Genomic DNA, 20298 nt, shown 5'->3' with positions numbered 1-20298 from the left:
ATGACAAAAAATAAATTTCAAAGGTTCATGGCATTTTTTACAAAAATGATTCCAAAATATTGACAATATGAATATTATATTTTTTGAGCCGGCGGTCTGTCCAAATTCCAAAATTGTTAATTTCAAAATATTTTGAAACTGTTTTTAAAATTTGCACTTTAAAAACCTGATTTAGTAATACCTAAATTTAGCATAGAAAATTGAGGATGAATTTCAAAATTTTCAAATCAAGTTTTTGAAATGTATGCTTATTTTCCTTTATGTATCAAGTACTTAAAAATCTTCAAAATGTAAATTTCAAATCCAAATTAATTTAGGTAAAATTTTTAGATTCGTTGCAATGCAAATGCTGGAAATATCTATGATTTATTCGTGTACAGTTCCAAGGTCTCAAATTGGATATACATTTATATTCTCAAAAATCATCACAATATTACATACTACTGTGTTCAACTCACTTTCAGAAATAAAGCAAAAATTCCAAGTAAGTATCACGATAAAATGAACATTATAATTATTAAAAAAAAATAATACATACACGCAATACATAGTATCGAAAATAATGTAACCAGTTACACTTTGTATCATTATTCATTATCAGCATTAATTCCACCGATGAACGCGTTAGTCTTTAACGTGACAATTAAGGATGAGAATGTAACATATAAAAAATTCAGAAAAACTAAACCATCTTTCATTTTTTTTTCAAGATGAATTTACAATATCTCCAACTTCTGAACTCTTCGACGCCATTACATTGAGATAACTCTTTCGTCAAAACCCTTGCACAGAAAGGGCGTAATGTCTAGATAATAATTGTTGTGCTACAATATGATACGTTCCGAATTCAACTAGCTGACGGTGATCTACTTCTAGACCGACTGCCACGACTCCCTGATGGGCTTCTAGAACGCCTATGACATGCAAAAAGGCATAAAATAAACATCAGTGTCAAGATTCTGACTTGGGACTCCAGCCTTTTGGCTAGCAATTGGATCTTTTCAATTTCTACGTAGGTATAATTTTTTTTTAAAAACTTACCCGCTGGCTGAGCCTGATCTCGATCTGGATCCTGATCTGGAACGAGATCCACTGCCGGATCTTCTGTGGAAAAACGAAAAAATTCATTATACTGTACAAAAAATGTGACATAAACAGAAAAAAACCACTCCAAATAAATATCTCAATCAAAAACAAAAAAAAGCACTTCAAGAGACACAATACATTCTATCACCACCCACCATTGTTTTTCAAGGGCACAAAATTATTTTCAACAGCTCATTCCAGTGCATTTATACTTAATTGGATGAAGATCATAATAATAGCTAGTTCAAAAAAAAAAAAAAATTAATTACCTGCTGGCTGGACTGCCTGACTTCGATCTCGATCTAGATCTAGATTTCGATTTCGATCTCGATCTACTACCCGATCTGGATCGACTTCTATGAATAAAAAAAATACAAAAAAAAGGCACACAGTTAGAAGAGATAAGATCACTAAATTTTGTTGAGAGAAACAAACTTATAGTAAGTCTTTTGCAAAACGTAGATATGTAATTATGTACCTGCTAGCGGACCTAGATCTCGATCTGGACACACTTCTGGAACCAGATCGCGATCTAGAACCTGACCGTGATCTTGACCTCGACCTCGAACGCGATCCCGATCCCGATCTCGAACCGGAGCCCGATCGACTACCACTTCTGCTCCTGTTCCTACTTCTCGATCGTCTGCATTCATGAAAAAAAAAAATCATAAGAGGTTATTTCAAAGGATTTAAAATGAGCTTCATTATTTTATCAACATAAGGGCTCTTCATTACTCACCTACTGGCTGCTGAGCCAGATCTAGAGCCGGAGCGTGATCTCGATCTTGATCTTGATCTGGAACCGCTGCCGGATCGTCTGTCGAATACAATACGAACGAATTAAGTCAATGAGAGATTACAGGGATCGTAGGCAGATTAAAAAAATTAAAAACAAACCTGCTGCCTGCACTACCAGATCTTGATCCGCTTCCACTACGACTTCTCGAACGACTCGACCTGGAACCGCTCCTCGATCGACTAAAAACAAAATCAAATGTGTAATTATGAGCGATCGTAGATTTATCTTTGAAAAAAAAATTGCCAAGATTTCAATATTAAATACTACTCACCCGCTCGCAATACGTAGTTTATCGTCATCGCTGTCGCTATCGCTATCCGAGATCGTTGCCTTCGAAACGATTCTTAATTTCTGTCTTCCAGTCAATCCAGATTCTTTGGGTTTCTTCTCCTGCGAACGCAAAAATAAATCGGTTAAGTATCGACCCTAATTTTCCGATTATTAGCAAATATCGTCTGCACACTTACCTTCATCTTACGTCCTTTCTTAGCCTTCGGTCTATCGCTACCAGAACCACCAGAATCTTCGTCGCGACGTTTCTTACCACGTTTCTTTTTCTCTTTCGGAGCCTCACTATAGACGAACAAACAAAATCCACAAATTATACTGATTCCAGCAAACGAGAGAAATCATACAGTGAATAAATTAGTTCATCGTCATGCTACCTTTTACGTTTCTTCTTCGGTGCCTTAGGTTCAGCCGAAGGGCTACCCGGAGCACTGGAGCCGGAATCGGAGACGTAATCTCTATCTCTACCGCGTCCTTTACCTTTGGATTTCTTTTCGGATGGGAAATCGTTGAATATCAACGCCCCTTTAGTCTTCTCTTTGAACTCTTGACGTTTCTGAAGCATCTCCTCTAATTGCACACGTTGTTTCTCTTCGGCTTGTTTCTAATCAATTCAAAAAAAAAAAAATGCAACGAAATAAATTCGACGAAATTAAACCCAGCTGATTTGCGCGAATAAAACATACCTGTTCTTCTAGTTGCCTCAATCGGAAAATCTCACGTTCTTCTTCCTGTTTCTTACGCAGTTGTTTCTCTTCTTCGTCCACTTTACGAGCACGAGCAACGTGATATTGAGCCTGACTCAGCAAATCTTGACATTGTTTGGCTTCGCAGTCAGCTAATGTAACGTCGTACTTCATACGGTCACCGTGCGTGGCCAAGTATTGGAAATACCTACGGTTATCGAACAAAATAATTACTTAATTGTACTTTTTTGGAACATTTTCTCGATAAAATACGTATCAGCGGAGCAAATGATACCTTTGGGATAAACCTAGCTCGTGTACGGCTTGTAATACGGTATCTAAATTGGATTTCTCGTCTTTAAGAATCTGCGTGGCCAGCCTTTGCAGTACTAAAGCGATATTATACAAGATAACTGTATCGTGAGGAGCTACTCTTCGTGCCTACGAGCAAGAAAATGCACCGTTAATAATACAAAACGTAACGAACATAGTTTTTATGAAAGATTCAAAGGCACGTACTTTCAGAAAAACTGTTTTGGCTTCCTTGTATTTTCCAGCTTTGTAATACGCTCTACCCAGATACTGTAGAACTTCGGTATTGTGATGTTTGTAGAATTTTTTCATACAGTTTTCGTACTGAAACAAATGTTGGTAAAATTATAACGAACGTTGCCACGAATCATTTGGATGCAAATTTATTTTCTCTTTCCGATTCACACAAAAAAAACGTGATTAGCAATTTACCATCTGAATAGCACTGATGTATTGTTTCTGTTCAACGTAAACATGGGCGATATTCAACCAGACGTCGCAGAAGTCAGCAGTAGCTTCGCGAACAGATGCAAAAATATCGCGAGCTTCGTTGATACATCCTTTATGAGCCAATACGCAACCTACAAAGCACAACATGACAGGTGATAGACGAATAAATATTGAAAACACAACTGGCACGCTCGACAGCGTTCATATTTAACAACACTCCACGTACCAATTCCGTTCGAGGTCCAAATATTTCTCGGATCGCTTTTCAATACTTTGGTATACAAGGACAAAGCTCTACTTTGGAGAACTTTTTCACGACCTTTATCTTTGATAGGAACGTGCAAAGCTTGCAGCCAAATATTGCCCAAGGCTATCAACGAATACGAGTCTAATACGTGATGTTGATTCTGCGAGGAAAAAAAATCACACATTATTCGACGAACGAGTTCGCAAACTGAATAGATGTGTTTGAAATAACATACTTTTAAAATACGTTCGAATTTTTTCTGCCCTGGGCCCCATTCTAATTTAGCTAAATGCAGATTTCCCAGCAAAGACCAAGCGTCCGGATGTTCGGTATCTATGTGTAAAGCTTCTTTAAACCAGTCCGAAGCTTCGTAGATTTGATTCTTGTCTCGAGCCATACAACCGAGTCTCAGGTAACCTGAAAAAATTTCGTTGACACGAACATTACAATCTAGATCAATCGAATAGGAGAAATCTAATCTCGTACGATGAAAAACTTACAATCGATATAATTAGGATGTTCTTTAAGAATATCTTTATACAGGACTTCGGCTCGATCGAACTGACATAATGCTTCGTTGGTTCTAGCCACATTATAGGTAATGGTAACCGAGATAGAATTATAATACGTAGGATCTTGTTCGCTTTCACGTTTGCAACGAGCCAACGCTTCGGAGAATTTATCTCGAGCTTCCTCCAAATTTCCCAGACGGTATTGAAGGGCTGATATGTTATTCAGTATCTCCGGCGGTACTTCGGCTTGAATATTCTCTTTCATTATCTTACACGCGGTATTATACGCTTGGAGTGATCCTTGGAGGTCGGATTGTTCGAGAATTTGAGCTAATTCGATCCACGCTTCGACATCGTCTGGGAATTGCTCGGTTACCTGTAAAATATCCCCAGGTTACAAGATATTCTCAGAATCAAATGATTACATTGCACGTGAAAATGATACCTTTTTCAAATAATTCTTAGCTATATCTCGTTTAGAAGGGCTGGGTGCGTTTGCGTACAAAGATCCTAGAATTTTCATCGTTTCGTAATTTCCTGGCTGCACTTTCAAAACTTTTTCGAAGCATTGAGCTGCCTGTTGAATAAACGAATGAAATGTTAATACAACTACTAACGATACGTTATGCTAAAGATGACAAATCGAATTACATTTTCCGAATCGTGACGATAAATGTACATCTGGCCGAGACCGTAGTAAGGTAGGACGAAATTAGGTGAAGCGAACTGCGTAGATTGATAATAATACTGAAATGCTTGATCGTAATCACTCTGCACAAAAGAATTTTCGTTAAAATACTTTCATAGGGTTGTTTAAAAATGAACCAGCTCAGATACGAACCTGAACGTGGAATATTCTAGCCAATTGATAACAACTTTCAGCTCTCATGGCTTCATTTTCAGTATAACCGATGGCGTGGCAAGCTAAATCTCTAGCTTTGGTATAATCCTACAAATAAACAAACAGAATTAGTTAACGTAAAACCAAAGCTAACTCATTCGGGTACCGAATACTTACTTTTTTGAAGAAGAAATGATTAGCTAAATGATTCAAAACCATGGAATTCGTACGATCGATGTGAAACGCCTTCGATAACATTTCAACTCCGGCTCGTATATCATCCGATTCCTGTCTATTCATACGTGAAATAGCTAAACCTATTAAAGCTCCAACGCATTTCGAATCTAATTGTAAAGCTCGTTCGAAAGCAGCGCTACAATCAAAATAAAGAAATACACATTATCACTAAAACATAATACAACCTCAATCGGAGCTCGCAATCGTTACACTTACATAGCTTTCTCTTGATTTCCGAGTTTCAGAAAACAATGCCCAAGACCGACACGAACGACAGCAGGACATTTCGGATTTTTTCTAATGACTCGTTTATAATAAGCTAACGCTCCTTTGTAATCCTTCTTGTTGAAAAAAATGCAAGCTTTACCCAACAACGCCGGTATATTATTAGGAGACTGATTCAAAACGAAATTAAACTGAGCATCGGCTTGATCTATCTTTTCGCCTTCCAACATGGAAAAATACGCTCGACCCATAAGATGGTCCTGTAGTAATTAGATAAAATCTCGTTAAAAATACATTCTACAAGAATGCTCAAACACTCAAGAGATTGGTTCGAACTTACTTGATCGTACATAATAATTTTATCGGCCGCATTGAAAAGTTGATCAGCTTTCGAGAATAGTTCGGTTTTCTGCTTCTTGTTTTTCTCCTTGTTCGCTTGTTGTACGTAGTAATTCGCCAGTAAATCTAAAGCTCTCATTTGATCACGTTCGAAATCCGGATAATCGATATTAGCATCGGATTTCGATCTCTCAAGAAGTAATTTAAATGCTTCGACATGACCTCTCCGGTAATACTCGATCTGTACAAACAAGAATACGGTGTTAGTTTGGTCTAGTTGTAGATGAAAGTATACGTTCGGATGGATTCCGCTTACCGCCAATGTGACCCAATAATGTAGACGAGTATTTTCCGAGCTTAAAATTTCAATTGTATCCTTTACATTGGAGGGTAAATCATTGAAATTCAGTTCGATCACCTGTACAGAGCATAAGACGTGTGAGTAACACGGTGAAGAAAAATGCTGAAAATGTAATTTAAAACTAAGTATTTACCTCGTCTGAATCCCGTAGAGGGATCTCAACACTTTCGGCTCGATACGACATGATTGCGGCGTTATTCTTCCATTATTAAATAACTATTTCGAGCACTAAAATTATTTTAAAATGTTAGTAAATATCATTTTGACCACAATCAAAATTCTGCTCATTGTACACCACAGATCGTATAAAAAGGAACTCCACTTTTTAAAATCACAGATGTAAATTGATTTGATTAGTCCGTTTTTTCTTGTGCATGTGGTGGATGCACTGATGCAGTGCGACACACAACCGAAAACAATTTACCAATTTTTATTTTATTTTATTTTATTTTCTTCTTCGAATTTGATTTGATTTGAATCGTGTTTGAGTTTGAATTTGATCGATCAACTGATTCTGATGAAGAATCAAGATCAAGATCAACAGACTAAAAATTTTCAGTTTTTGATGAATTTCAATATTTCAATCACGCATTTAGAACCAGAGAAATATCATTAACATTAATTGTCCATTTTTGGAAGAAAACACTGTATTCCAATAGTCTTTGGAGCAGACGAGCAAGGAATCAATTTTCTAGTGGGAAATAAAATCACGTTTGGTGCTCTATTCGAACACATTTTCACAGTAATAGCAAAAGTATTTATTCGGCGGGTATTTCGTAATTATCGATATTTATATTCTCTTTATCTTCATCAAAACTATCCACTTGTTTCTCTTCAACTTCGTCGTCTAAATCGTCGTAATCGAATGGAAAAAATTGCTCGCTTTCTTCGCTACCTACCTTTTCGTTGGGACTTATATAGAGCGGAATAACTTGAGCGAATTCTAACAGTAAATCGTCATTGTCGCCTTTTTTAATCGCTACCACCATTTTAGCATTCCTGTAACAAACGAAGTAATTAATAGAAAAATTATTAGGAAGAAAATAAAACTGAAACGAAGCTCTGGTAAAAACAGTATAGGATAGGTACTTTTTCTTTTCTTCGGATAAATCGCAGAACTGTTTGTAACTTTTGCAAATCACTTTAGCATTTGTAGGATCGATACTGTCGAAGAATCCGATTTTATAAATATCTTGAGTAAAGTCTTTAGTTAATTCGATAATGTCGCAAGCTTTCGCGGCGTCGTAAATAATTATCAACTATACAAACAGACCGTTGTGAAAAATAAAAGAATATATTATTTGACTTGACCAAACCAATCAAACCTCAAATAGGTAGGTAGTGAAATCCAGATCACCTGAGGAGGAGGTAAACTATCCGGCGCGTAACCGATTGATTCCACTTTTCTGGGGAATAATACTTCGATGGCGGCTGCCTTTGATAATACGCTGATAGGAGTCCACATAGGGGGTATTTTTTCACCTTTATCGTTTTCTACGATGAACTCGAACGCTACTCTGAAACACAAAAGTAAAATAAGAGATTAAATTGGGTACGTTTTGCGAAAAAAATAAAAAATAAAAAAAATACACAGGGAGAAAAAAGAGATTTCACAAAAATTACGTACGATTGATCGGAATATCCTGTAGGGTTCTCGTCACCGTACACAATTTTAGTTAATTTCTGTTCGATCGTTTGATATTCATCGGTTCTGCAATTTCTAGGCGATAGGGTGTTGGAAGCTGCGTCATCAGTAATTACGGATTGAATCAGCGTTACGAGCACAGGTTTTGATTGCATTGCTTCTTGTAATGACGCTGGTAAAGTTGGAAATATGGGACATTTGTAAAAGACCTACGATATATGATTGAAATTAAAGATTATTTTTTACTCGATTAAATCTCTTCATAGAGTTATACCTACTTGTTTGATGGTATCAGCATTGAATTGAACCTGCATCTGATCGACGACGGCAGCTGATATAGAATCATTCAAATACATCATTTTTTGAGCAACTGAACAGCTTCCATCGGAAGATACCATTTGAGGAAAGTAAATAACGCATGAATGGGTAGGTATCAGTTTAGCCAGTTTCATTAGGGATCGTTCACGAATGGCGTTCATTTTAGCAGCTGTAAAAAAAATTCATATATTTTTGTAATTTTTTAGAAATTTATGGTACTAAGTTGTATAATTTCAATAAAAAATAATTATCAATAAAATAAAGCTCCAAAGGTCATTGAACTTGGATGGATCATTCTTACCGAGTTTCTCTTGGTATATTAGTTGCATTTGTTGTTCTTTGGCTAATGCCACAGCTTGTCGTTCTTTCTCAGCTTCGGTAAGTTCTTCGAATGGTATCTAAAACATAGTAGACGAATAAAATTAATTTCATCAAAGGCTCTTATTCGATTTCTTCCATCAAAAAGCTCGAAAAAGAAACAAAGTAGAGAAAAAATAAACCAGCATATTTCAAATTGAAAATATTCTGGTTTTCAATTTTAAATACTTAACTAGGTAGTTCGACTATTTTGCACCTTTTTGGTGAAAAAAATGGAAATTTTTGGCAACAAAGTGAATTTTTTTGCAATTTTTGGCAAAAAGCAAAACATTAGAACAATTTTTGGAAAAAGTGAAATTTTTTTAGCAGTTTTGCTAAAAAGCAGAAATTGTCAACTTTGAAAAATAGGAAATTTTTAACAATTTTTGGCACGAAGAAATATGTATTTTGACAATTTTAGGAAAAAAACGAAACTATTTTGTAATTCTAGAAGAAAATTAAAACGTTGACTTGGGAAAAAACAGGCTCCTTTGGTAGGTAAAGGTATCCAATTATTGACAGAAATTTGAACTTTTTGATAATCAAGTACATAATAGTAAATGAGGTTTTCTTGAAATTTTGACTAAAACCCATTTTTAGCAATGATGGAAAAAAGCAGGACTTCTTTGAAAAAAATGAGGACTTTCTGACAATTTTAAAGAACTGGAATTTTTGAACAACTTCAGCAAAAGAATGATTTTTTGAGAAAAATAAGGAGTCATTGACGATTTAATAGAAAAAGGGTCCCTCTGGAGATTTTTCAACGACCAAGATCTCTTTCAACAATTTTGCCAAAAAACAGAACTTACAGAACTTTTTGACAATTTTGACAAAAATTATAGCTGGGACTTTTTGAACAATTTGTCGAGAAATTGAACATTTTTCGACAATTTAGGTCAAAAACAGGACTTATTGGGCAATTTTGTTAAAAATGAAGTCTTTGAGACAAAAATTAGGACTTTTTGACTATTCACCATAAAATGCGGATTTCTGGCGATTTTGCCTTGCCAAAAAATCGAGAATTTTGTTCGACATCGTTGGTCAAAAACAGTGATTTTTTTTAGAAAAACGAGGACTTTCTGACAATTTTTATAAAAATTAATTACGACTTTTTGATAATTTGAAAGATATGGAACTTTTGTTCAGTTTTGAAAAAAAAAATCAGATTTTAGAAGAAGAATAACTAAGGACTTTTGGACAATTTGCAAAAAAAAAATACTTACCTACTTTAATTACGCAATCTTGGTAAAAAATGACTTATTTGGCGGAAATTAGGACTTTTTGACAATTCAATAGAAAAAGGGACTCTGGAGATTTTTTAAAAACCAAGATCTGTTTCAGCAATTTTGCCAAAACACAGAATTTTTGACAATTTTGACAAAAAAGAAGGGATCTTTCGTTTCAATTTTTACAAAAAAGCAGAATTTTTTGAACAATTTTTGGAAAAATGTGAGACTTTTTGGAATTTTTTTACAAAAAAAAAAAACGACACACATTTAGCTAAACATATAGGTAAACAACGAAAAAACTAAGCAAGCAGGACAATTTTTGGAAAAAGTGAAATCATTTGCAAAAAGAACGAACATTTTTCGCCATTTTGCAATAGACCAAAATTTTCATCAACTTTGGAAAATTGAAAATTTAGAAATGAAAGGTATTTAGTGGCAAAAAAATAGCGAAATTATTGGGTAATTTTTTAAAAAAGTGATAATTTTTCTGTAAAACGAAAATTTTTGTCAAAAAACAAGACTTTGATAATTTTAGTAAAAAAGCAGGCTCTTTTGATAGGTAAGTAATATTGATGGCAAGAAAGTGATACTTTTTGTCAATGTCTGCCAAAAATGCGAGACTTTGGAACAATTTTTAGAGGAATTTTTTTTTTTTAATTTTGCGAAAAAGCGACAATTTATTAAAAAATTTTTCAGCGAGAAATGACTGATGAGACTTCAAAAAATGATTGGTACTAGGTACTCACAAAATTTCGTTCCATTTTTCCTTGCAAAACATTTGTTTCATTTTCCAGTTCTGTTTTAATCATTTGAAAAAGATTAGGTGCATCAACGCCGAACATCAAGTTGACCAAATGTCCACTCTGTAATTTTGAAATAGTTGACTCACAAGCAGGAGGAATTTATTTGAATGCCTCCGACATTAGGACATCATTATTGTGTTTTTTAAATGGACACACCTACCGCAATGAACATCCACATAGGTTCACTTTTATCTCGAAATCTCTTCAAAGCATCGATCGTGTTGGACTTGGCCTGAATGATAAATGGTTAAATTGAGAATCAGAATTATGTTAATTAATTATTATCTATAAAATTTATCTACTTTGAATGAGAATTTCCAACTAACCAGAGCAAAATGCAAATAATCACTGCCTATTTCCAACTTCAATTTTTTCAGACTGGATACCATCGCTGTACAGGGTCCACACCATTCCGAATAAATATCAATAACTAGATACAGAAAATGTAATTCAATAGGTGAACAGATTGACTCGATAGACACATCTGCAACCATTTCTAACGATCACAACTGCAGTTCTTACCAACCAATCCTTGCCGTTCCATCAACTTATTCCATTCTTCATCAGTGGTCACGTCAATTTGGAACTGTACCTGAGACCCTTTTTTGGCGGCCATTTTCCGAACAGCTGCTAAATTCTACAACAAAAAAAACAACACCATATTAATGGGTCAATTTCCATTCCATTTTAGATAAAAATAACACTAGGTACCTGCTTGGTAGGCATTTTAATAAAACTATTAGGTATTCTACAAGTAGGTAAAATAAAATTGAAAAATAATTTTCTAAAGAAAACAAACGAGAAAATGATCGTTTCGCTTTGCTAGGTCGTGAGTACAAATGCGACCAGAAAAACGGACATTTCAGCTATTTGCTTATATATTTCCATTTGCACGGTACCAGGTAGTGAAGCGGCAAGTAATTTACATAAAATGTCATTATCAACGTAATTGGTACATGGTTTCATTAAAGTTCCATTAAAAGTGTAAGCAACGTCACAGGGGTAGAGATAATACAGGTAGAATTTCAAGGGTAGATGCGATGATGTTGCTTTTTTTAATGGATATTCTTAATAGATAAACGAGCGAAGGAGGGTGATGAGAGACAAAAAGGGTGAAAAAAATGCGGAAAAAGTTTTCATCGAAAATATATAATTACCGCAGAGGAGGTGATTTAACGATTACTTGACATGCGGTTCATGTTAATTCTTGAAAAATGTTTAATATTATCCAGAAATTGTATAAAAATTTTAGTAATTTGAAGAAGAAAAGTTTTGGTGAAAGTTCAACAGTTCTGTGTTGTTTTTTTGCTTACATTTTTTGATGAGTCTGTGACAGAGACAGATCACCTCTTCTCCTTCTTTAGTTTTTCCTTCAGGGTGATCTGCATTGAAAGACAAAATTATTGAAAGGTAGGAAAATATATGTACAACTATTGGAATCATGAATCATCATCATTATCATCTCATCAAAAAATTGTTGAATTCGACAAGTTCAGATAATCGAATACCCATCTACAAAACAGCTCACAACTTCTGCTCCTACCTAAGTATTCAAATGCTCCAGAATAGTCAACCGAAGGAAGCCAAATTTTAGGAAATGCCAACAAGAGAAAACGAAGGGGGTAAAAAGTTTGCTTTCAACAAACGTTCAGTCTTAATTAAACAAATCCAACTACCTTCAACCCAGGTCACCCAATCTTTATCACATCGATGGATAACCCTTTACAGGAAGCAGGCCTCAGCCCTCACATAAATTGGTATTCATTCAATTAGCATAAACTTGATGAAAGTTATGTGATCCCAACATAAATAGTTGACAAAGTATTCCAACACAAATACACAACAAAATGTACCTATAGTTCGTCGATTATCTACTAAAATAAAATTGTACTTTAAACTACTACATTCAATTCTTATATCACTCACTCAATATTATCCGAATTGGTTTCTAATTATTCTCATCTCGAAAATTAAAAAAAAACACTCTATCAACTGATCAACGTAAAGTTTATCTCGACTTCAATACAAAATTACATATTAAAAAAAAAAAACTTCCTAATAATAATCGTGTTTCCATAGTTACGGATAACACATCCTCGGATTATCACATAATTAACGTAGGAAAATCTCTCGTAAAAAATAACAAAATATATCACAAAACACGTCTGAAAGTGAACAAAAAAACTTGAAATAAAAATGCACCGAAAATGGTAATCGAGATCTGCGACGAAGATATTAATCCAGTATTTGCCACAGCTTCTCGAATTGATCACTGAAACGCTGCACTACTTCTTCCGGTTCCGATGTAATGATAACGTTTTCCCAATTACCGAAGGTGGCTTGTTGAGTCCAGTTAAATGATCCGGTCACCAATACTTTCCTATCAATGACGGCGAATTTATGATGCATTAGATTTTGCGATGGTTCCGCTCTGACACGAACTCCTAAACATACAACACGTCATTAGAAATCAATTCGATATTAAAAATTACATCCGTAGAATAGATATTGGTACCATTTCGACGAAACAAAGGTATCTGAGATCCGTCACCATACGCCATAGAATCATCGGTGATTACACGAACGGCAACACCTTCGTTGAATTTACGTAATACCGCTTCGGCCAGTTTAATAGAAGTAATCGTGTATACACAAACGTCCAACGATTCCTTGGCCATGTCTAAATATTCCACCAGGGTTCTAAAAGTCAAACAAATACGATGAACATTTTTAATAAGTTCACATACTACTACACAAACACACTTACAATAGCTTTTGAGCACCGCAGTCATCGCTACAGGTGTTTCCGTCGTTGATGTGATCTTGACACATGGCGTTTTCATTCGAGAAGAATAATACATCGATTAGGGCATCTTTCGATATATTCTTTCGTCTTTTCTTCGATGTACCGCTTTCGCTGAGGAATCTTTTGCTGCGATACAATAATGAACACACGACGACTAAAGCCAAGCCGGCTGCCGAAGCGTATTTATTGCTAGAGATGAATTTGTAAATTAAATCGCCGGTTGACCGAAGTAACTTGTAATCGGACATCTTGGCATAGATTTTTACACAATATAAGGTATAAAAGTCGTAACAAACGTTCAAAAACGCGAACAATTTCGTTAAATTATAATTTCAGTCATTTTTTTTCTTCAATCGCGTCTGGTGGTCTGATAAAAAAAAAATAAAACACATGGCGTAATCAGTGTTGCCAATTTGCCAAAACAAAAAAATCAACAAAAAAATACGAAATTATGAATAAGAATATATTTTTTAATTTTTCTCATTTTCTTTACATTTTTTCCAGGTTTTTCGAATTTTTCATCACGCGTAGACTTGCGATTGTACTTTCTGAAGCATCAATAATTTCTCTTGTAGTTTGGAATGGAGAATATCATGCTGTAAAACACCAATTTGTACATTCATATTGGCGACATCTTCTTTCAAAATGGATAGAGCTTTTTTGATATTGATCAACGGAGCTGCAATAAATTAATCGTCATGGTAATTAATACGCAGAAAATAAATTTTTGATACACTTCAATTCGAAAGAACCTACTTCCATCGGTCATAACAGTTCCACGTTCCTCAACTTCTTGCTTCAAAGCTTCCAATTCTTCGCTGACTCGAGTCAACTTACGTTGCCTTTCCATAACACCGGAGTTCAAGTCACGAAATTGAGCGTTCACTTTGAAGTATTCATCCTAATTAAAACGACATCAAATTACCCTCATTCTAAGTTCGATACAGTCGAAGAACTACGGAAAAAAAATCAAGTCCAACATACTCGAACGGTACGATATTCGCTCAACAACGAATCCAAGTTTGAATTGAGGAATTTCTCGCGACTCGTGATTTTCTCCATGTTTTCGGAAATATCCCTGGATAATTTTTCCAGACGAGATTTCACCGACGTCATCGATTCGTTGATCGTCGTCCGATACGTTTTGATTTGCTCTAGATGACCACGCCAATCTTTATTATCTGTAAAATACAATTCTCCTTAGTCGATAGATCACATCAAAATAGAGCATTTATGTGCATCTACGGTGGCTCGCTAAGAAATACGTGACCCTACATAATACACAACAAGTGATCGGTGCGAAACACGAGTGAACGATTTCAGACGAATTTCAAATACCAGTCTTAATAGTCAATTTCAAAGATGGTAAAACCCTTTCTACTTCTAATTGCCATTCGTCGTTGGTTATATTCGTCTGTAGCACTTCGTCAGCTTTACGCGAATGAGAATTAAGCTATCGAAAAATACGTTCGATGATGTAAAAATACTATTCTAAACTCGTTTCCGCAAAACAAACAGACGATTACTTTAGTCAGATCGTCGACGTTGAAAAGTATATCTTCGTCGTCTTCGGAATCCATTTCTTCGGCAACCATTTCCTCTTCAATTCGTTCCAAAAGTAATTCCGAATCGTCTTCTACGATGGTTTCTTCGTCGGCTACCTCGACCGGAGGGAACAGTCTGCAATTTTCATTTGTTGCACGTATTTCGTAAACTTAAATTTTTTCACTATTGCAAACGAGTCTTACTTTTTGAACTTGAATTTCGTCTTTTCAAGTACTCTATCGACTAATTGATTCAGGAGCATAACGACAAATTTTCCATACCCTTGTTTCAATTTGCCAGGAGAGAAGTCAACTGGAATTCCCTAAAATGAAAAAGTTCATCGTTATGTTTCTTTTACAATCGAATTGATTGTTTATATGAGAGATTATTACATGCCTCTTTACGAGCAGCATCCAATATAACAGCGATAGTTGAATTAGGATCGTCGTATTCTTGAGGTGTGTCGATTATCGTGCCACATTTACGAATCAGCCAAGCTGCCAGTAAAGAAAATGCATAAAATTGCTCTCCGGGATTGGTTTGTAGAGCGAAATAATGCCTAGAATCATATTTAGACAATTGTTGGTGACTTCGATCGTTCGAGTAGGAAGTACAGAATCACAGTAACCTGTTCAAAGGGCGCAATTTGTATTCTTTAATGAATTCCTTCTCGTGGTTCAGCAGCTTCAACTTTTCGTAGACGTCTTCCATTTGAGAAAACACTGAAAATGGATCGCCGGATTCATTATCAGCGTCTGTGTTCGACGACTGGCCTCGAGATGGAATTTCTGGGTCTTCTGACATGCTTGGATGAGTTCGATAGGTCGGGCTTCAAATTGAATTTCAAATAAATCTTCTCATTGTCGTTTCAACATCAACTCAAATTTACTAATCGCTTCAGTATCACAACAAAAATAAAATAAAACACAAACAAAATAAACATCACCTCAAAGTGTACCTCACAACGAAGTACACTTTTTGGACCGAAAAAATATACAGTGCTGCCACAAATGAAATGAAAATGAAACAAAGAAATTTCAAATTTGAAATTTTATTTATTCCACAAATTTTCTCCGAAATTTGGGAATAAATCGTCGATGAAAATGTCGTTCATTTTCAGTGATTTAGGAGGTACCCTCTACCCTGCCACGCTTTGAATCTGAGATAGAGCTCAGTTGATCTTGATCATCTTTTATATTCCAGATTCCGATCAACACTGATAAAACGCAGCTGTACACTTTTTCAAATTCTGCTTCAGTTCAAAAACCTTATCAATCACCATAAAATTATCAGTACAAACAAATTCATGGAAAAATTCGCATAGAACGTGTCAATCTGTTGGTAAAATTCGCGCTACAACGTTCGCCTTTCCGTTGAAACTTGATTAAAACACGTTACCATGGCCGCTGTTTCAGTCAACAAAGTTACATTCAAAATAACTCTAACATCAGATCCAAAATTACCCTTCAAAGTTCTCAACGTACCAGAAAGCGCACCTTTCACAGCCGTGCTGAAATACGCAGCAGAGGAGTTCAAAGTTTCGCCAGCAACATCGGCTATAATCACAAATGACGGAATTGGTATCAATCCCCAACATACTGCTGGAAATATCTTCTTGAAACACGGCAGCGAACTCCGATTAATTCCCAGAGACCGAGTTGGTCATCACTTGTGATATGTTTGTTACGTAATGTGTAAGTTTGTATACATAATTATTCTTTTGTATAATGAAAATAAAACGTAATGCATTGTTTTATTTTTTTGGTTTAGTTCGATTCTTACGACGATTTAAGAATAATGTAAAGTTCCTTGTAGGATAAATATCACAGAGATGACGATATCACGTACTACTTCGTAGTAATGCACCCGATGTTGTTTCAACGCTAAAAATAAGCATCGTAATTTTTTTTAGAAAAATGCACGAAAGTAAAATTACACCATATAAACGAATAAACTCACCATTTCAGCACTTTTCCTCCGACGAGATCATGTATTAAGTAATGTAAAGGTAATTCTAAAGATTTATCCAGCTTTCTTTTCTCCAACTCCTGTAAATTAATGCGACTCGATAAGGCTGAATTCAAATTAATAGACGATTACCAATTTACACTCACAGTTTGTAAAATTTCACGATATCTGCGCTTCCTGATTATCTGCAGAATAATCTGACGTCCTTTCAGTACTCTTTTCATAAACGCACCAGCCGAAGGAAACGAAAACCAAAAGATACCGGTTTCTTTCAAAATCAATAGACCAGCGTTAACCAAAGTTCTGTCGTGAAATAGAAAACAAAATTAGTTCGCAATTTTCAGATTAATGGGACTTTATTGCATCGATTTCACGATTTACCGGACATCAGCTTCGGAAAATCGATGTTTGATTAACAAATCCGTTTTCGAAATTCCTATATCCCTCGTACTCAGGAGCACTTTATCGAAAAATTTCTGGAAAAGCATCGTTTCCGACTTGGTCTTCTCAGCGAGTACGTGATTTTTCAAATCGTCGTGGAATACAACTATTTTCATATTCTCATCGCTGCCCATATGAATCAATACGATTTTCTTCTCATTACGTAGGTTCTCCTGTAACACAAGGCATCGTAAATCCATTAGAAAGAGTCGAAATCAATTCATGGAATCCGAAAAACTATATACGTACAATTTGCCTATTGACAGTGGTTCTGTTCTGGATAATATTGAAAATCTGATGGACGAATACGACCGGTGGAAAAGGATACAATTTTTTACACTTCAGTATTATGTTTCGTATATATTGTATCCCAGCTTCGGTATCATTGCAAACAGGAAAAGACGGTTTTAGAGGATCTGCATCTTCGTCAGTTTCATCTTCCTCGATACGAGGGATTTTTGAAGAGACATTCTCAGTTTGTGATTTACGTTTACGATTCATCTACTTAATCGAACCGCAGCACACTTCTTTTTAGAATTAATTCGACAAATCATGAATGACAAGTACGTTACACGATTAAATTACACAAAAGTGGCGAAAATTGAACTGAACTGAAGCAATTTCACAAGCTGAAACCCGGCTGAAATGACACAAATTGTGTTATCGAATTTTCGACATTCGAATTTTTTTTTTGAAAAAAAAGAAAACACGATTTTGTGAAAAATGCTACATTTACAACATTTCAACACCATTAACAGTGGTGCCATAATTGAAAACAAAACATGAAATTTTCCTTCACTCAGAATGTTGCGAAATTAGCAAGCTTCGATACGTGTTCTACAGTGTTGTCCAGCTGTAACAAAAACAAAGTACCTAATACGTTTATACTTTACGTTCGAGTGATCATTTTCCTCAAATTCGAATGAATTTCGTTGATTTTAGATTAGAAATAATTTCAAATTAATCAACAAAATTAACCTCCGAACAGTCTGCGACGAAGTAACATTTCAAAATACACAAAACATCAGTTTGTTCGCCAAGTTTTCGATACCCATCTGTCACAAGTCACTGACTGATAAGAAGAAACCATAATTTTTCATTATCAACAAATTTAATTCAAATCGTACTGAAATTGAAAACGTCATAGTTTGATTTCCGCGAAAATACCGATAAATTGATGAAATGTAATCGTACAGTGACTGTATCGTTGCTTCTACCGAGCTCAGTCATAAACAACCAAACTCCAAGCATCGAACTAGTGTAGTATGTTGGAAAACTTTCAGTCATGGTAAGTCGATACATCATCAGTAAAAAAAACCTTCTATATCACGAATTTGACTTAATTTTGATTCAATTTTACTTGACAGAGTACTTTAATAGACGACGATACCATCGCTTTCGGCGAAGAAGATAACTTCAATCCAAATAAACTCACGTAAGCTTTCCTATTATCGAACTGTACTTATGTCGACGTAAAATACCATCGTGTACTTTTTCTTTTTACAGACACCCTGTTGTGACATTCTTTCATCTAGCATTCCGTATAGCTGCCTTATTTTTATACATATTCGGTTCTATATTCAGTAAAAGTTATATTGGTCTATTTGTTACCATCGTTTTATTATTATCATGTGATTTTTGGACAGTGAAGAATATTACAGGTAGGTTGCATATATATACCCCTATGATCATTTCATCAGATCTCAACGTATCGTACTAGCTACTAATCTGTGTTCGTTTTACAGGAAGAATTATGGTAGGATTAAGATGGTGGAATTATATAGACGACGAAGGTAAATCTCATTGGGTGTTCGAGTCCAGAAAGGTACGATCAGCGACGTAATCACAAATCGTCGTAACAATAAAAATGAGATAAAGCGTTGAAAATACGTTCTATCTCATCTTGATGTTTCGATTATAAGCGATATCGGTATTAGTTAGCTTTTTATGTGATCCCTGTCGCAGGGTGATGCACAGAATCGAGTCAATCCCTCGGAAGCCAGAATTTTTTGGATAGGATTACTCGGCGTTACCATTTTATGGACTTTGTTCTTTATATTTTCATTATTCAGCTTGAGCTTCAGGTCATTGGTGAGTCGACGTTTCTGTTATTCCTGTTGTAAAAAAAATATATATATGCTTACACCTATTTTGTTGCAGTTACTGATATGCATCGCGTTAACTCTGAATTACGCCAACGTGTACGGTTACATGAAGTGTAGGTTTGGTCAAAATTCCGATAACGCTACCCTAGGCTCGACGATTTCGTCTTTCACGACAGATTTCATTAGAAAACAAGTTATTCAAAATGTTCGTATATATTTACGCAATATTATTTGTTATGAATTTCATTCTCCATACCTTTGCGAACACGTACCGATAACACTTTTGTTTGTTCACAGATGGCGAGCATGGCCACGAGACCACCACCATCTACCAATGTACCACCTCCTTCTGTAGTTTGAACAGATCGCTTATTTCCTGAAAACATTTTTATTTTTAAGTCTAGAATTACTACTGTTCGTACAAATGTCAACGCCAGGTTTAGTCATCTTCGGATAAATTTAAAAGTTCTAAGATTTTCTTTGCTTTAATTAATTTTGTAATATATACGATCCTACACTATACGTCGTGTTCCTTGTTTTTCTTTTCTTTTCTGACTCTTATTATTATGCGTTTCATGTTGCAACGTGAATAATTTTATTAACACGCAATTCCAATTTTCTATTAATAGATTTTTAGCCTAGATAAAAACTAAAACCTAACGTGATCCGAATGCTGACGCTGCCGAATTGTTTACCTT

The 20298-nt window shown here is 35.3% G+C and overlaps 7 protein-coding genes across 11 annotated transcripts; 2 read left to right on the top strand and 5 right to left on the bottom strand.

Moving 5' to 3' along the window:
* Nucleotides 1-485: 485 nt before the first annotated feature.
* On the bottom strand, nucleotides 486-6683 carry Ctr9 (RNA polymerase-associated protein Ctr9). Of its 2 annotated transcripts, none has more exons than XM_065366725.1 (24): nucleotides 6517-6683; nucleotides 6339-6440; nucleotides 6024-6263; nucleotides 5675-5943; nucleotides 5399-5594; nucleotides 5222-5329; nucleotides 5032-5151; nucleotides 4826-4957; nucleotides 4369-4756; nucleotides 4104-4285; nucleotides 3848-4028; nucleotides 3604-3752; nucleotides 3379-3495; nucleotides 3155-3300; nucleotides 2860-3067; nucleotides 2551-2777; nucleotides 2353-2458; nucleotides 2157-2275; nucleotides 1984-2064; nucleotides 1826-1903; nucleotides 1565-1729; nucleotides 1356-1442; nucleotides 1042-1101; nucleotides 486-914 (listed from the first exon to the last, which is right to left on the bottom strand). In XM_065366725.1, exons 1-24 carry the CDS (start codon nucleotides 6565-6567, stop codon nucleotides 848-850), a joined length of 3579 nt encoding a protein of 1192 aa, XP_065222797.1. In that variant the 5' UTR covers nucleotides 6568-6683; the 3' UTR covers nucleotides 486-847. The 2 variants fall into 2 exon arrangements, with proteins under 2 accessions (XP_065222797.1, XP_065222795.1); XM_065366723.1 differs by having other exon boundaries at nucleotides 1042-1104; nucleotides 6517-6682.
* A 434-nt stretch (nucleotides 6684-7117) lies between these two features.
* Nucleotides 7118-12783, bottom strand: LOC135847269 (uncharacterized). Of its 3 annotated transcripts, none has more exons than XM_065366730.1 (11): nucleotides 12662-12783; nucleotides 11258-11372; nucleotides 11062-11165; nucleotides 10896-10967; nucleotides 10679-10795; nucleotides 8648-8744; nucleotides 8307-8515; nucleotides 8011-8237; nucleotides 7741-7900; nucleotides 7473-7642; nucleotides 7118-7382 (listed from the first exon to the last, which is right to left on the bottom strand). In XM_065366730.1, the coding sequence occupies exons 2-11, from the start codon at nucleotides 11349-11351 to the stop codon at nucleotides 7142-7144; spliced, it is 1491 nt and encodes a 496-aa protein (XP_065222802.1). In that variant the 5' UTR covers nucleotides 11352-11372; nucleotides 12662-12783; the 3' UTR covers nucleotides 7118-7141. The 3 variants fall into 3 exon arrangements, with proteins under 3 accessions (XP_065222802.1, XP_065222801.1, XP_065222803.1); XM_065366729.1 differs by lacking the exon at nucleotides 12662-12783 and adding an exon at nucleotides 11447-11944; XM_065366731.1 differs by lacking the exons at nucleotides 10679-10795; nucleotides 12662-12783 and adding an exon at nucleotides 11447-11944.
* Nucleotides 12724-13924, bottom strand: zuc (Mitochondrial cardiolipin hydrolase zuc). Its single transcript, XM_065366737.1, has 3 exons — nucleotides 13503-13924; nucleotides 13251-13435; nucleotides 12724-13179 (listed from the first exon to the last, which is right to left on the bottom strand). Exons 1-3 carry the CDS (start codon nucleotides 13787-13789, stop codon nucleotides 12971-12973), a joined length of 681 nt encoding a protein of 226 aa, XP_065222809.1. The 5' UTR covers nucleotides 13790-13924; the 3' UTR covers nucleotides 12724-12970.
* A 59-nt stretch (nucleotides 13925-13983) lies between these two features.
* IFT57 (intraflagellar transport 57) lies at nucleotides 13984-16206 on the bottom strand. The gene is made up of 8 exons (XM_065366732.1): nucleotides 15715-16206; nucleotides 15483-15645; nucleotides 15290-15408; nucleotides 15068-15221; nucleotides 14880-14994; nucleotides 14526-14722; nucleotides 14298-14442; nucleotides 13984-14220 (listed from the first exon to the last, which is right to left on the bottom strand). Exons 1-8 carry the CDS (start codon nucleotides 15888-15890, stop codon nucleotides 14063-14065), a joined length of 1227 nt encoding a protein of 408 aa, XP_065222804.1. The 5' UTR covers nucleotides 15891-16206; the 3' UTR covers nucleotides 13984-14062.
* Nucleotides 16207-16341: 135 nt separating this feature from the next.
* On the top strand, nucleotides 16342-16994 carry LOC135847276 (ubiquitin-fold modifier 1). The gene is made up of 2 exons (XM_065366740.1): nucleotides 16342-16780; nucleotides 16857-16994. Exon 1 carries the CDS (start codon nucleotides 16486-16488, stop codon nucleotides 16759-16761), a length of 276 nt encoding a protein of 91 aa, XP_065222812.1. The 5' UTR covers nucleotides 16342-16485; the 3' UTR covers nucleotides 16762-16780; nucleotides 16857-16994.
* LOC135847273 (inactive serine/threonine-protein kinase 19-like) lies at nucleotides 16821-18221 on the bottom strand. The gene is made up of 5 exons (XM_065366736.1): nucleotides 17745-18221; nucleotides 17436-17668; nucleotides 17201-17357; nucleotides 17046-17134; nucleotides 16821-16969 (listed from the first exon to the last, which is right to left on the bottom strand). Exons 1-5 carry the CDS (start codon nucleotides 17994-17996, stop codon nucleotides 16927-16929), a joined length of 774 nt encoding a protein of 257 aa, XP_065222808.1. The 5' UTR covers nucleotides 17997-18221; the 3' UTR covers nucleotides 16821-16926.
* Nucleotides 18222-18373: 152 nt separating this feature from the next.
* On the top strand, nucleotides 18374-20122 carry LOC135847275 (uncharacterized Golgi apparatus membrane protein-like protein CG5021). Of its 2 annotated transcripts, none has more exons than XM_065366739.1 (7): nucleotides 18374-18783; nucleotides 18863-18930; nucleotides 19002-19156; nucleotides 19241-19320; nucleotides 19473-19586; nucleotides 19656-19805; nucleotides 19898-20122. In XM_065366739.1, the coding sequence occupies exons 1-7, from the start codon at nucleotides 18781-18783 to the stop codon at nucleotides 19958-19960; spliced, it is 633 nt and encodes a 210-aa protein (XP_065222811.1). In that variant the 5' UTR covers nucleotides 18374-18780; the 3' UTR covers nucleotides 19961-20122. The 2 variants fall into 2 exon arrangements, with proteins under 2 accessions (XP_065222811.1, XP_065222810.1); XM_065366738.1 differs by having other exon boundaries at nucleotides 19461-19586.
* The last annotated feature ends 176 nt before the right edge of the window (nucleotides 20123-20298 follow it).

Source organism: Planococcus citri, chromosome 5, assembly GCF_950023065.1.
Source record: "Planococcus citri chromosome 5, ihPlaCitr1.1, whole genome shotgun sequence".
Classification (NCBI taxonomy): Eukaryota; Metazoa; Arthropoda; class Insecta; order Hemiptera; family Pseudococcidae; genus Planococcus; species Planococcus citri.
The sequence above is the reverse complement of the archived record's forward strand: the minus strand, read 5'-3'. Positions and strand labels throughout refer to the sequence as shown.

Bases quoted from the DNA above. Each gene is read 5' to 3' on its own strand.
- Ctr9 (XM_065366723.1), bottom strand. From the start codon at position 6,567: ATGTCGTATCGAGCCGAAAGTGTTGAGATCCCTCTACGGGATTCAGAC. The intron at 3,301-3,378 runs GTACGTGCCTTT...TCTTGCTCGTAG, and splicing joins CCAAAACAGTTTTTCTGAAA to GCACGAAGAGTAGCTCCTCA. The intron at 1,730-1,825 runs GTGAGTAATGAA...TCATGAATGCAG, and splicing joins TCTGGCTCAGCAGCCAGTAG to ACGATCGAGAAGTAGGAACA.
- LOC135847269 (XM_065366729.1), bottom strand. The intron at 11,166-11,257 runs GTAAGAACTGCA...TTCTGTATCTAG, and splicing joins GGAACGGCAAGGATTGGTTG to TTATTGATATTTATTCGGAA. The intron at 10,796-10,895 runs GTAGGTGTGTCC...TCAAAATTACAG, and splicing joins CTATGTGGATGTTCATTGCG to AGTGGACATTTGGTCAACTT.
- zuc (XM_065366737.1), bottom strand. From the start codon at position 13,789: ATGTCCGATTACAAGTTACTTCGGTCAACCGGCGATTTAATTTACAAA. The intron at 13,436-13,502 runs GTAAGTGTGTTT...TTTGACTTTTAG, and splicing joins TGCGGTGCTCAAAAGCTATT to AACCCTGGTGGAATATTTAG. The intron at 13,180-13,250 runs GTACCAATATCT...TTGTATGTTTAG, and splicing joins ACCTTTGTTTCGTCGAAATG to GAGTTCGTGTCAGAGCGGAA.
- IFT57 (XM_065366732.1), bottom strand. From the start codon at position 15,890: ATGTCAGAAGACCCAGAAATTCCATCTCGAGGCCAGTCGTCGAACACA. The intron at 15,646-15,714 runs GTTACTGTGATT...ATATGATTCTAG, and splicing joins AAATTGCGCCCTTTGAACAG to GCATTATTTCGCTCTACAAA. The intron at 14,723-14,879 runs GTATTTGAAATT...TGTATTTTACAG, and splicing joins GAAATTGACTATTAAGACTG to ATAATAAAGATTGGCGTGGT.
- LOC135847276 (XM_065366740.1), top strand. From the start codon at position 16,486: ATGGCCGCTGTTTCAGTCAACAAAGTTACATTCAAAATAACTCTAACA.
- LOC135847273 (XM_065366736.1), bottom strand. From the start codon at position 17,996: ATGAATCGTAAACGTAAATCACAAACTGAGAATGTCTCTTCAAAAATC. The intron at 17,358-17,435 runs GTAAATCGTGAA...ATTTCACGACAG, and splicing joins TTTTCCGAAGCTGATGTCCG to AACTTTGGTTAACGCTGGTC. The intron at 17,135-17,200 runs GTGAGTGTAAAT...ATTAATTTACAG, and splicing joins ATCGTGAAATTTTACAAACT to GAGTTGGAGAAAAGAAAGCT.
- LOC135847275 (XM_065366738.1), top strand. The intron at 18,931-19,001 runs GTAAGCTTTCCT...TTCTTTTTACAG, and splicing joins TTCAATCCAAATAAACTCAC to ACACCCTGTTGTGACATTCT. The intron at 19,806-19,897 runs GTTCGTATATAT...GTTTGTTCACAG, and splicing joins GAAAACAAGTTATTCAAAAT to ATGGCGAGCATGGCCACGAG.